The sequence below is a fragment of the Hyaena hyaena genome, unplaced genomic scaffold, assembly GCF_003009895.1.
Source record: "Hyaena hyaena isolate Hyena2069 unplaced genomic scaffold, ASM300989v1 scaffold_568, whole genome shotgun sequence".
NCBI lineage: Eukaryota > Metazoa > Chordata > Mammalia > Carnivora > Hyaenidae > Hyaena > Hyaena hyaena.
In genome coordinates, this window is record NW_024081199.1 from 918,325 (window position 1) to 932,917 (window position 14,593).

The 14,593-nt window shown below is 38.4% G+C and overlaps 1 protein-coding gene across 10 annotated transcripts in view; it reads right to left on the minus strand.

Annotated features, from left to right (window-relative positions):
* Positions 1-14,593, minus strand: part of SYNRG (synergin gamma) — an 83,409-nt gene that overhangs the window by 27,235 nt on the left and 41,581 nt on the right. For all 10 annotated transcript variants that reach the window (XM_039256343.1, XM_039256344.1, XM_039256342.1 and 7 more), the window contains 3 exons: positions 11,169-11,287; positions 10,904-10,966; positions 6,336-7,283 (listed from right to left, as the gene is read on the minus strand). In XM_039256343.1, the coding sequence (XP_039112274.1) occupies positions 6,336-7,283; positions 10,904-10,966; positions 11,169-11,287 (1,130 nt within the window). The remainder of the gene's footprint in view (positions 1-6,335; positions 7,284-10,903; positions 10,967-11,168; positions 11,288-14,593) is intronic.

Consider the following 14,593-nt stretch of genomic DNA (forward strand, 5'->3'; position numbering starts at 1 on the left):
AAACTTCAAAGCAAACCATGAAATACGTATACATTCCAACTTCTTTCTACCTTTGGCCCTATTCTACCTTTACATTCTCTATTAACTATAAACCCTGGGCTGTGTCCTGTAAGTCTCAAACACTCTGAGAATTATTGAAGAAAAGAGGAAAATGATCACAGTGTTAAGTATGACAGGCTACAAAAGACTGCTGTATGACTGCCTTCTAGTGTTTTCTAATTTGCATGGACACCTCCCATTCTTCATTTGTACCATCTCACATACATCTAGGGTTTGAAAGATAACCACGCTCTCTGTAAGCACCTTCAGGTTCCTGTGTCAGGGCTTTAAGTTCAATAAAGAAAAGCAGTTATTCTGTGGGTATTTTAAGTCAAAGGGGGCTAGAAGGACAAGGAATGGTGTCAGGACATACCGCTGACCCTTGAACAACACAGGTCTGAACTGTACAGGTCCACTCATACCTGGATCTTTAAAAATAAATACAGTTTAGTACTGTAAATGTTATTTTCTCTTCCTTGTGATTTTCTTAGTAACACTTTCTTTTTGCTAGCTTACTTTACTGGAATACAATATGTAATACAATATATGTGTTAATCGACTTTATATTATCTGTAAGGCTTCTGGTCAATGATAGGCTATTAGTCAAAAGTTGTATGTGGATCCTAGACTGCACTGGGATTAGTGCTCCTAACCTCCATGTTGTTCAAGGATCAACTGTATGTACAGTAAGACTGCTCATGGTCATCATTAAAAATCTCACCAAATGAGCACAGAAGATGGCAATTGCATTTGGGGCCTTTTGGCCATGCGAGAGAGAGAGAGAGAGCCGCACCCAGAAGACCCTCCTATGCACAAAATCTTATTATGCTCTCCAAGCCACCAGGCCAACATTTTCCAAAATAACTTATCAAGAGTTCAACTGATAGAAAAACAAAGCTAGAAGCAGCTCTTTAAACATAATTTGATTCTGAGGGACCCGAGGCTCAGTTGGTTAAGTGTCTGACTTTGACTCAGGTCATGATCTCCTGGTTCATGAGTTTAAGCCCCACATTGGGCTCTGTGCTGACAGTGTGGAGCCTGCTTGGGATTCTCTTTCTGCCCCTCTCCCACTTGTATTCTCTCTTTCTCAAGCTTTTTTTTTTTTTTTTAAAGAAAAATTGGGGTGCCTGGGTGGCTCAGTTGGTTTAGTGTCCAACTCCCACTCAGGTCATGATCTCACGGTTCATGGGTTCAAGCCTTGTGTCAGGCTCTGTGCTGACAGCCAGCTCAGAGCCTGGCGCCTGCTTCAGATTCTGTGTCTCCCCTCTCTCTGCGCCTCCCCTGCTCACGCTCTCTCTTTCTCTCTCTCTCAAAAATAAACATTAAAAAATTTTTTTAAAGACAAAAAAATAATAATAAAAATTCTTTGAGTTATTTTAGGATTTAGCCCAGCTTCTTTGATACTGCCAGCATCCCTTTCTTGTTCATTTGCTACTTTTAAAAATCTGTAGAGATTTTAATGTGAACAACAGAGTGAATGTAGAATATGAATACAGATGTACAACTGCTCATGCACTGATGTCTGACGTAAGCACTAACTGTATTACTTTATTTGGCATACGAGTAAACAGAACAGGATTCATTTGTTTGCTTGAACCTATAGCATAGAGTTCTTCAAGTCTTTGTTGCAAGTTTATATTACTATATTAGTAAGACTTCCTCCCTAAAAAGTAATGTTACTCTGGAAACATTAACCGCTCAGTTTATAAATGTGATTATATTTTACACACAGTTCAGCCTGCTCAGATAAATGCAGGAAGGATAAAATAAAGCAGTCCCAGATGGGCCAGTTTAGCATTAGATAATTTCATTGACAAAGGAATTTCTTAGCCAAAGCCACCACAAGACTGGTCTTAGACATAGCACTAGAAAATTCTAAATAAAGGGCAGTTGGTATTATCACTAGATGGAGGCTACACCAAGATCTCTTTCTTCCAAATTAGTTAGCAGCATACATCATAATTAAAACATAATATATTTTACACAAGGTTTCTGAAACCAAGTATTATCCAACTTTATACAGCATTAATTTATGGAAAACACAGTAGTTTGAATTGGCAGACTCAGCTTTTCTTTGAATTAATCTAAATGTTACTTAAAAAAAATTTTTTAATGTCTGTTTATTTTTGAGAGAGAGAGAAAGAGAGAGAGAGCAAGTTAGCAAGCAGGGGAGGGGCAGAGAGAAGGAGACAGAATCCGAAGCAGGCTCCAGGCTTGGAACTGTCAGCACAGAGCCGGATGTGGGGCTCAAACTCACAAACTGTGAGATCATGACCTGAGCTGAAGTCAGACATTTAACTGACTGAGCCACCCAGGTGCCCCTCTTTGAATTAATCTAACCCCCAACATGCAACCTTTTTCTTTTTCTTTTTTTTTTTAATGTTTTTTATTTATTTCTGAGAAGAGAGACAGCGTGAGCAGGGGAGGGTCAGAGAGAGAAGGAGACACAGAATCAGAAACAGGCTCCAGGCTCTGAGCTGTCAGCACAGAGCCCAATGTGGGGCTCGAACCCACGAACTGTGAGATCATGACCTGAGCCGAAGTCGGCACTCAACGGACTGAGCCACCCAGGCGGCCCCACATGTAACCTTTTTCTTTCTCAAATGGCCTATTGCAGATACTGTAAGTGATCTCTCTGGAATCCTCTTCAAAATCCTCATTTTCAATGGTTTAATTTCCTTTCTGCCTCAAATTTTTAGAAAAGAACTAAAATTTCAAAATACAAGAAAAAAAAGTAAACCATGGGAACAATCCAAATTGGTCTTGGGTTTATGATCTAAAAAACCATAGTATTCCCAAGGTTTTTTGCTATTAATATACTCTTAAGATGGAAAATATATTTTCCAGACTTAGCATTCTCTTATTGCTACCTTTTGTGTGTCTTTCTAGAATTATCTTCTTAAAAATGAAAGTGGTTTAAAGCTTACTTTGAGGACATCCTCAAATCATTTTAAGAAATTGCTTTATGGACTGTGAGCTTTATAATACATTCTAAAACTGGAGGGTATCATGCTCTACAAGTAGAGGGCGAGCACCTATTTCAGACCCACACTGAATTTAGTCCTGAAGACTTCCTAGTATTGACACTGACCACTCTCCATCACATAGATTATCAATTTAAATTCAGTTTGCATGTACTGTGCTCAGAAGTCCATCCCAACACCACTTCATGATTTACTTTAAATTAAATTTACAGACATCTGGTTATCAACAGATATATCCCCTGTCCCCAACACTCAACCGGTAGATCTGCCCCTCACCTGCACCCCCCCCCCCCCCCCCCCGCCCCTTCACAGTGTAACTCCTTGTTGGAGGCAGGCTCTGTGAGGTTTACTAAGCAATAAAATCGACTCCCGTTTTCTCACTAGATGAAAGGAGTAACTTTCCCTATTACATAGTGGAAGGTTTACACTTATTCTTCAAACATTTAAAGTTACATTTGAATCCAGTGCCATGTTAAACATTTGTATCAGTGGGATTATAAGGGGGAAAGGCTAAACCAATACTTTCTTAGGAGAAAGGTATTTGGAGAGACAAAAGGGAAAAAACCCCTAATCACAGGAGGTGCTACTGCTTTACCCTTGATACGGACCAGGTATTCTTTGGTCTAACCCTGAAAAAGTACAAATTACACACATCCCCACACTTTCAAAATATGCCAAAGAATTATTTATTAACATAGGACTTACAGATCACAAAAGAAGTAGTACAGAAGAGTGGAAAAGAAGTCATCAGAATAAGCATGCAGATCAGTATTTGCAGAGGAATATACCAAAGCAAGTTCAAAAAGGCACATTCACACAGAAAATGTCTAAATTGAAAAAAAGACATCAGATAAGCAGCCAAAAAGAAAAAAAAATACTGATAATAAGGCGCTGATTAAAATACAACGATTTTCAAAGAAGAGCTACTTTACAGGTAGGTAGGGAGCTACAGAAGGCTCACTAACCCTTTGAGAGTGTCACAAGTGAGGGTAAGCTCTTGCTGCCAACAAAACCAGATGATTGTAATGACTGCACATCAAGATGCTTCGGTGCCAGAGAGATTAAATTTAGTGGTGGGGATAAAGCAGCCTCGTTGAAATTATATGCAGCAAGGGCTCAAAGGGTTAAATGTAATAATACGCAGAGAAATCAGGCAATGTTATTATTAGTATTATCTACCTTCCATACAAAGAATTATCGCAAGAGTTAAAAGAGACAGTATCCCCTTCAGAGTTAAGTTAGGGTTTCTTGACAACACTAAGGTCTACAGAGATAGCAGTCTACTAGGTTTCATTCTCTTTTCATCAGCCCACTTTTTATTTCTCCAATGAGAAGTACCTTTAACCCTCAGACTAAGAGAGCATGAGATACTGCAGTCAACATGAGGATAAAGTAAAACCAAACTGCATTGAAGAAGTTCCTGCCATTTCCCTTCTATAGTACATTTATGCAGCAGTTTTGCCCAACAACAATATAGCTCACTGGTCAGACATCAAACCCCTTGTAACAACCGCTCTAAAGGGATACTGCTCTTTCTGACAGGAGGTTTACAGATCAAAAAGAGGAAACAATCTTCTTTTAAGGATATCCTCAAACTGAAGAGACTTGGCTTGAACGTTACAGGTTCCAAGCTGGAAATGTTCCAAACATACATAAAAGAACATGTGCACAGAAGATTATTTTAACAGGTCAATCAGAACAAGCTCAGTCAAAAAACCTCCCCTCCCCAAATAAAATGGAAAAATCTTAAAAGAAGGAAAAAGAAAGACATCCCAAACCTGATTAGACTCATCTCATAAAGACATCTAGCTTGGCACTATGAAAGAATATAGATTCACTTTCAGAAAAATAGCTTTTACTTAGGAACTTGAGAGTCCAGAAGGCTAGTATACATGTTATGAGATTTTTAAGTAAAAATCAGATATTGTTCAAAAAAACAGAGCACTCTGCAACCAACCACGGTGGCTCAAGCAGCTCGTACAAAAAAGAGAAACAGAATCACTCTATCAAACAAAGAGCAGCAAAAACAACACAAACAAACATAAAAAACACAAAAGGGAAAACATCTGAGGAAAACCACAAAGAAAGGAAGTTGACAGGGGCACAAAGCGCCCCGCAGATGGCCCACCGCCCCGGACAAAGTCTCAGCAAGCCACCGCGGGAGACACGCAAGCTCTCTGACACACCTGCTCTTGGTTCAGCACCCCGTTTAAGGATACCTCCAACACTTGAACAGCCAAAGCATGGGTGCAATTTTGTTTTTTGACTTACCAATGTGACACGTGCAAAAGCCGTAATACTCTAACATTTCTGCCAGAATCTGTAAACTTGGAAGTGTCTTACAGGTCCCTCTCTAGTTTAAAAAACAACAAACCCTTCATATGCATAATACGTTTTCTAAAATAATACAGTAATACTGAGATAGTTCCCGTTATTAAAGGCCACAAAATGGGTTTATCTTTTTATATAACATACCAAATAACAAAACAAAATAAAAACGAGGACACTTGGGAATCTACATTTTATGACAGGAAGTTGGACTAGAGAATAAACTGCCACATGTAAATCCGTACAGAATTTAAAGAGGGCTCCCTTAGAGGATGTTTTCAAACATTTTAAGAGAAAATGAGTAGTTACCCTATTCTACCATCTACAGATGTGTTACAATTTAATACCTTCAGTAATAGAATTAACGCTGAAAACCCTACCCGAACTCCACTAACGAACGACTCATGCCCTCCTCCTTGCCAGACTCTGGCTCACAGGACATCCACACACACACTCTTTCCCTCCTCTCTTGTGGGGACGTGGCAAACTGCAGTATGACTGGCTAGACTAATTTTTACTAAGACTTGGCCTAACAAGAATCAGTTCTGTCAGCCAAACAGAATACTATATTGGCAGCTGCCAAACAGACCCAAGAGAAAAGAAAAGGAGAGGAAAACACTGACCTCACTCACAGAAATGGAGGAACAGTACCGAGCACTGCAAAAGTCTTTATAAAATTCCTGGTGATGTAGGGTTCATTTAGAGCGGATTTTTATGTGTCTCTAACACCAAGTTGGTGTTAGATTTTGAAAATAAAAATATTTTAGCTATCCAGTCTAAGTTCCAGAGTATTCGTGGGATCCATATATCCAAGTACCCACAGAATTGAATTTAACACTGCATCAATGGCACTGGCAATGAAGAGGTTATTAGAAATCCATTAAGGTTAAGAGCCAGAGCCTTACCCTACTGTAAATCAACACCCACCGAACCATCTTTGAAATCTACATCACCATCACCAGAGTAGTCTCACCAATTCCTCACCTGCAGCAGGAGGATGCTGGCCACTAACTGTTGGTAAATCCAAAGAGCTATCAGACATGACATGCTTAAGATCTCCTCCCACATCAGCCAGTTTCATGTCAAACTGAACAGAGAGTGCATCTTCAGAGTCCTCCTTGCCAACACTGCTGCCACCAATGGACGGGAGATCCAAGGACTTCACTGAAGCAGAGTCCTCTTTGGTGTGTCTGAAAGCCACTGACTTCTCACCTAGGGATTTGTCTGAGTTCATGGAAGAAAATTTACTGGAGTGGAAGTCAGCAAAATCATCATCACTTTTTCCTGAAGGGGTGTTATCTTTCAGTTCTTCAATCCCCTGCCCAGATCCTTCCAGAGAAAGTTGTTTGAAGACATCATATTTGGTAGATGCGGCAGCGGAGTTTTGTCCACTCTTCACTGTGCTGCTTGAGCTGCCACTTAGAGGAACAGGGCTAGCTTCCTCCTTAAGGGCTTCATATTTGTCATCTGCCTTTTGCTCAGATGAAACAGAGCTATTACTGAAAGCCATAAAATCTGCAAAGTCATCCTGTTCCCCAACAGATGCTGGGCTAGAATATTCCCCAAAAAGGTTGAATTCTCCAAAATCATCAGCCAAACTAGACATCTTAGTTGATGCCAATGCTGTCGTAGCTGCAGCAGATCCTGTTGGCTGTGGTCGTGTGGAAACAGATTTGGATGCACTAAAAGCAGCTGAAAAAGACAATGGTTTCTCACTGCTGCAGTTAACTGAGGAAAACATATCTAGGTCTGCTAAGTTCAGAGGATTTTTCAGTTGTATTTGTTGTTTCTGTTGTACAGCTCCTGAGGGGAAGGCTGCTGGAAAAGTTTGGTCTTTTGTTGGTGGCTCTAGTGGTGATAGACTATCGGCAGTTTTAAAATCGGTGAAACCGTCATCAGTGCTTGCAGATCTGAATTCTGCAAAGTTTTCTCCTGAAAGAGAAAAAGATGTCCAAATAAATAAGAATGCTGAGCTGAACACCGTATGATGCACACCATATTAAATTACAAGCATACTTCTAGAGACCTGTCCCTCGCTGGCTTGACATGATTTAACCACAGCTTACACGCCACTAAAACAGTTCTTTGGACACTACACACCTGTTTCCACACCAGAGGCTAGTGATACCAAAATAAATAAAAATCAAACCAAGAGCACCTAACCATGTCAGTTTCATTTGCTCATTTTAGTGTGCTATGTCTCCTAGTGCCAGACCCTTCAGGTGGCCAAAAGCACTGCTCTCAGGACTTTTTCTCACTACAGCCAGCTGGCCAACCACACGAGAGAAGAAGAAATGGGTGCTGGAGGTTCCTGAAGAGAGATACATTAAAATGATGATCCTTTAAAAATAAAATGTTTCACATGGTGATCAATCAGGAAAAAAGTATCGCAGGTACCACTGAAGTATTGTGGAAAATCCTGCATCTCGTATTTAGGATGTGAAACACCTTGCTCAACTAGGTACTTCAAGCATACTGTTAGCTATTAAGTGGTCTTGCTCAAGTATGTGGAGGCATTCATTTGAAGGTAACTTTGATGGAAAAGTGTGAAAAGGTATCTAGTTATTTGCAAAGCATTCACGCTAAGGACACATTTTAAAGTGGCTTCTCTATAAAACAAATAAGCCGAATCTCATGGAAAAAAATCTGTGAGCACTTGGGCTTATCTCGAAATCAGCCATCTCACTGTATCAATGAGCATTTATTCTTATTTATTAAAATTCAAAGGGAACTGAATAAATACCAACTCCATTATTAAAAATTTCAAGGGACAGGATTTAAACTTTAGTTTATATTGTGCTACTCTGAGAAAGGAGTTACTGAATTTTAAAATTATTTTTTAGAGAAAATAAGGTACTAATGTATTCCTAATGAACAATTAAATAGACTCTGTTAAGATGCTGATAAAAATCTGGACCCATGATTCTAAACAGAGTTTCTTTTCTTTATTATGAGAGTGATGTTATCACTCATAAGTATGAGGTTAGGATGCAGATGATCTCGGTTTTTCTAATGGTGTCTGAAGGTCTTCCATAAAATCTACTAGGTTTTACCAAGTTATGAAAATCAGAGATAAACCAAATATAAATACAGCTATACAAAATCACCTATTATTTAAAAATATTATTGCTATTTCTGGAGAGTTATAAATTAGAATATAGGCTTTAATTCTTCATCCATTTTTAAATTCTATTTGTCTCTAAAAATGAGATATAGAAATATATGAGCCATAAAAGTGTACTTCAAACCAAAATATAATTCTTAAAACTGTCATTATAATATAACAGGCTTTAAATATATAGCGCTTATAACACAATACGTACTTTAATATAAGAAAAAGCACGGAAAACAATGAAAGCTTAATTTTCCTCTTAATCTGTGATACTTAATTCACCAGCATAATTCATCAACACAGAGAAATCTATTTAACATTATAGGGAAGTTTTAGAAAGAGAGGAACAGCATTCATAATTTCTGTATTTTATATATTTAAGACACACCACTAAAAAGACTAAAGTCAATTTCACAAATTGACAGAAGAAGCAGACGTAAAACTTAAAAAAAAAATCACCCTATGTTTTAGGTAAGTATATCACTGATAATATTTGTATCATTTCCCTAAATGAAAAGCCGATTTTGTCACCGTGTAAATTTTTGATATGCTACTTTGAAATATCTGTGAAATTGACAAGTTTTGCTATTTTTTAAAAAGAAATCACCACAGCAAACTAAACTTACTGAGGAATTGTAAACGTTTCCATTAGAAATGTAAGCTGGGTGAAAGGGTCAAAAAGAAATAAAAATGGGTAGGTTTAGGAGTTTAAAAACAAAGTGAATTGGGGGGCAAAAAAATTAGTTGCAGTCAACAGAAGCCTGCATATCAGAGGGTACATTAATCCTCTGAATCCTTCTGAATCCTCATAAGTTCTCCTCTCTCCTGGTCACTTTTTAGGTCCTAAAAACATTTCAAAAGAGATCACTTTTTGCCAAAACTTCAGTAAGAAGTACCACTTCTCCATAAGAACATTTTCCTCCTCTCAAATTTATGAAGCACTAAGGTACTGCTTACATTTTGGTGACACTGCCATCTTTCCCAGGAATAACATACCTATGATATAATCATTAATATCACACTACACAAAGAGCTCTGATAGTAAGCCATGCTGTTTACTCCAAACTCACCTTGCTCCAAGAGGTGATGAAAGCACTGCTAGGAGTCAAAGACCAATTAACAAGCCAAAAGTTCCTCTAGAGCTTATCTCTGTACTCCTAGTACATAATACAGGTACCGAGGAACAAAGTTATTACACCCTAAAGGCTTCAATGAAACAGAAGGAAATACTTCTAGAAGCTAACAGTTATAAGGGATTGAATTTTTTTATTTTCAGTGTTTTATTTATTTATTTTTGAGAGAGCGAACGAGAGAGCGAGCGAGCGAGAGTACCTGCAGGAGCAGGGAAGAGGTGGGGGTGAGGAGAGAGTATCCTGAGTAGGCTATGTGCACCACCAGCACAGAGAGCCCACGTGGGGCTTGATCCCATGAACCATGAGACCAGGACCTGAGCTGAAATCAAGAGTGGGACATTTAACCAACTGAGCCACTCAGGAGCCCCAGGGAGTGAATATTTTTAGGACAGGTAGATTTTCCTTTTTAGAGATGTTTAAGTAGTATACTTTTCCCATGAACTTTTACTCCTATATTACCTTTCCTACAATCTCCTCTCATCCCCATCCCTTGGACAGAAGGGTGACAACAAATGAGTAAAGGATGTTCTAAATTTGAGCATTCAGTATACAAAGGCAGAATATGGCACTGTCCCCAGGAAGAAATCCTCATGTGAGTATGCAAATTTCACAGCATGCGCACTTAAGCTCTGAAGGACATGATTTGACCTATGGATTATCTAAACCCTACAAATCCGGTTAGGACTTAACCACAAACATAACTTTTGGTCTTCACACATATGGCTCTCAAACTATCATTCTATAAATCCTGCTTATTTCACTGTATTAAATTATAGCCACGTTTGAAAACCTTGAAAAGACTGGTTGCTGTAAAAGTTCTGCATAGTCCACAGATCACTGCACTGCCAACACTTCCAGTTCTTGTTAAACATTAAAATAACTGAGAGCAGTCACAGCCCTCCATTTGATACGGAAGTCTAACAGGGCTTGAAGGCTTCCAGTGAAAGGGAACACACTAGCTTCAGAAGAAATTGCCTCATTTGGGGTTGGCCCTAAATTTTAAAAAAGAATTTCCAATAACAGAACCACATTTTGTTTCCTTGTAATTTCCAGAGGCACAAAGCCAAAAACCTCACCCACACGATATAATAAGGATATGTTCTGGAGTGTCCCTGAATGAATCATCAAAAATATCTTTTATTAAAAACTGAAGGGCGCCTGACTAGGTAAGTCAGAAAAGTGTGTGACTCCTGATCTTGGGGGCTTATGAGGTTGAGCCCCACACTGGGTGGAGAGATTATATAAAACAAATAAATAAAAATTTTTAAAAAATTGAAATTTATCCACTTAAGGAATCAAAAACTTACCTGAAGATTTGCCCTCTGTTGTCTGTTCAAGTTCTCTGAAAGCACTGTATTTATCACCAGGCTCTATGATGAAAAGACAGAGTCTATTAAGGATAGGAAATTTGAGATTAAAACTCAAGCAAGTAAGGAAGGCAGACTGGGTTAACCATACATACTTGACAAGTGGTGTAAGCATTTTATACATTTTTCATAAAAGGTCACCATTAAAAAGGCTCTCATTCATAGGTTACATTCATAAGTTTATGAACTGACAACATGTTTTTACCTCCAAAGGGAATGGTATTTTCAGAGGATTTGTCAGCTGCAATTCCTTTAAACACAGCATACTTATCCATTGAAGTTGATGCTTTTGTGCCAGGAAGGGGAATCAACAAAGAAGAGACACTAAAAGGAAAATGAAAGATTTCTTAATGACTAGAACACCAAATCCTTCCCTTATCATCAAGTAGGAGCTTAGAATTGAAATAGCAAATAGGTACCTGGTTAAAACTCATGGCTCCCTGCCTTAAAAGTTAGAAACGATGTATATATATTCACCACAGAGGTTTAAATCCTTTTTCTTGGAAAAATATATTGAAACACCTCCCACATGATAATCCCTTCTTGATTATTTCAAGATGGGTCAGACCCACACCGACCACCTAATCATCTTTGTAAGCCACAAAAACAATTGGAATGGCACTGGAAATAGATTCTCCTAGAATGATGACCTCCAAGAATGTTAACTTAAGGTCCATAAAACTGGAAAAGTAAACTGTTCCAAATATGTATACCCAATATTTTAGAGTAAATTATGTTAACCTTAGTATAAATCATTCTTTTAAATGGGCTCAGAATGCTGAGGTGGAATAGTTAAGATAAAAATCTATTTATGAAATGTTGTTTAAGCCAAGATGTAAATTGTTCTTATTTGATCTTACTGCATTGCTTACTGGCAGAGAAGTTCACACATCTGATAAGCAGCAGTGGAGTTAATACAATTTACATTTTACAAGGATCACATCAGCGGTTCCAGAAGCTATCTTTGTAGCAAAACACAATCACTTCAAAATTAGATAAAGATACTTTTGCCTGTGGACATATTTCTCTCTGGATGGAAAAATAGTGTAATGAGTAGTATCTGTGTGGGTAATTCTTGGATGGCTTAAACACATACTATAAAAGCACTGCCTTTTTTTTTTTCTTATCACACCCAGGCAGCTCCCTGGAAGAACAATTTTACATATGAATGACTACCTTCCCCCACTAGTTTGTGTCATTCAATACCACACACACAAGTTATAGAAATGGATTTCTATGGAGTTCTTTGCCCTAAAGCAAAAATCTTTCCATAGTCATTTAAATCGTCTTATCAGGGGCCTACAAGCAAGGTAAAAAACCCAGTTCTTGCACAGCCATGCTAATGGAGGTCTACAGTGCTTTAGGACTCAGTGTATCAAATATTAGAATTTCACATCACTACCAAATAGCTGCTACATATTTGATCTTGACAAACAGGTCATCCCCTATACATTATAGGTGGATTATTTTTTAAAGCTTCATAAGTAATTAAACTACAAATCATTGAACAGCATGCTACATATTAATAAAATATTTGATGAAAAAAATCACAAAGTTGAACAATTTGTTTTTTCATGAATTGCCAAGTTTATCTGTGGTCTTAGAAAGCCCATTGGTAAAGTCTTCTACTAAATGTGACATTTAATTGATTATTATTTATTTCAAAATTATTTTCAGAATTGGGAAAAAAATAGATGAACTTCAAGGTAATGAAAAACTGATGGAAGTCAACAAAATAAAATTCCACTCAAAAAAAAAAAAGGAGACGCAGACTCTGATTTTATGCATATTACAAATGAATAATTCATTCTAGTTCCATGAAATTATTTAAAAGAAACAAACTGTAATCACCATGACAGTGTTTATGCCAGTTATATAAAGTAGTTATCTATTCCAAACATGAAAACCATTACTTCTACTCTTTAATACTAATGAAAGGTACTCAATGAGGAGGCATATTGTTTTAAAATTTAAGAACCTGCATTCCATTGTAAGATAAGACTTAAGTGAATCGGACCAAAAAAAAAAAAATTTGCTTTTGCTCTCGTGAATCCATTTGTTTTCCAATCACTCCATGTGGCTGTAGCAGATGATTTTACTTAGTTGCTTACCCTGCTAAATGTAGAGATGTTTTAGAAAGCAGGGGTGAGCGATGGAAACTTGATCAAGGCAAAAGGACCCACAGCAACCATTTGGCTGAATACAGACAGACCCATGGGGTGACCCACCTCAAAATATCTATAGACCCTAACAAACCAATGGACTACTTACAACCAGGCACAGTTTTGCCCCAAAAAGGGCACAATTTGCCCCAAAAAGGGCAAATTTCATTCTTCACCAGCCATAACTACTACTCTTCTCCCTTTAAAAATGACCCCACCCACTGCCTCCTGGCAGATGGTCTCTCCTTTCCAGTCCTGCCTGCCCCACCCTTGCAGTGTATTCAGTGAACTATCTTTGGGTGAATCCTTTCACACACCCCCACCCCACACACACACACCACCAGCTTCCACCAGATCATCACCAGGGCATCTGGGGGCTTCCATTGGATTGGACAGACACAACACTAAATATAGCCATTTAAAAAATAAAATTAAATTAACCAACTCAAAACCCCTACACCTTAATTCTTTGTAAACAGTTTATCATCAGTTCCCCACATCTGTGGTGTTTATTATTCTAGGCTCCCCAGTGCCCGGCACACAGTAAGTCTTTTCTGGATGGATAAATGAAAGACATTGCTGACTTCCAGACGCCCTTTCATGCTGGTTCAAGTACTCTTTCTCCTTTGACATCCAGTTCAACTCTGAGCCTGACCAATTTCTCAGACACATACTTTTCAGTGCCTAACTCTAAACCCAGAGTACCCCCATCATCTCACAACAGGATTACTATGGCAGCTGAATTGATCCCACACGGTAGGCAAGATCACTTTTATCATGCCACTACTTATTTCTAAAATGCTTGACAGATTACGTCACAAATCCTAAGACATCCCACATTCGTGCTGCCCTTAACTAATGAGATTTTTTTTCACAGACTAACAATACTCTCCACTCCAGCCTTTTTTTTTTTTTTTTAATATTTTTTATTTATTTCTAGGAGAGAGAGAGAGAGAGACAGCGTGAGCAGGGGAGGGTCAGAGAGAGAGGGGGAGTCACAGACTGAAACAGGCTCCAGGCTCTGAGCTGGCAGTCAGCACAGAGCCAGACGCAGGGCACGAACCCAAAAACCGCGAGATCATGACCCAAGCGAAAGTCGGACGCTTAACCGACTACGCCACCCAGGCGCCCCCACTCCAGCCTACTTCTAACACCTTACTTGTCTTTTCATCTTCTCTGACAAATAATGCCCATTTTTTGCTTAAAAACGCTGCCCAAAGCAGTCTCACTTAGGCTTAGCTATTTATATTGTGATTTAATAAATATCCCCTTAAAATAAACTCATAGATTACAGATCATAAACTAGGGAATTCATTATACCTGTGTACATGTACACACACACACACACAAATGAAGGACCAATTCTAAGAGAATTTTATCAGATAATATAAATACTGAGATAAAACTAAGCTTCTTTACAGCAGGAAATGCGCTTTCTGCTTCTGTATTTCTAGTGCCTACCCCAATG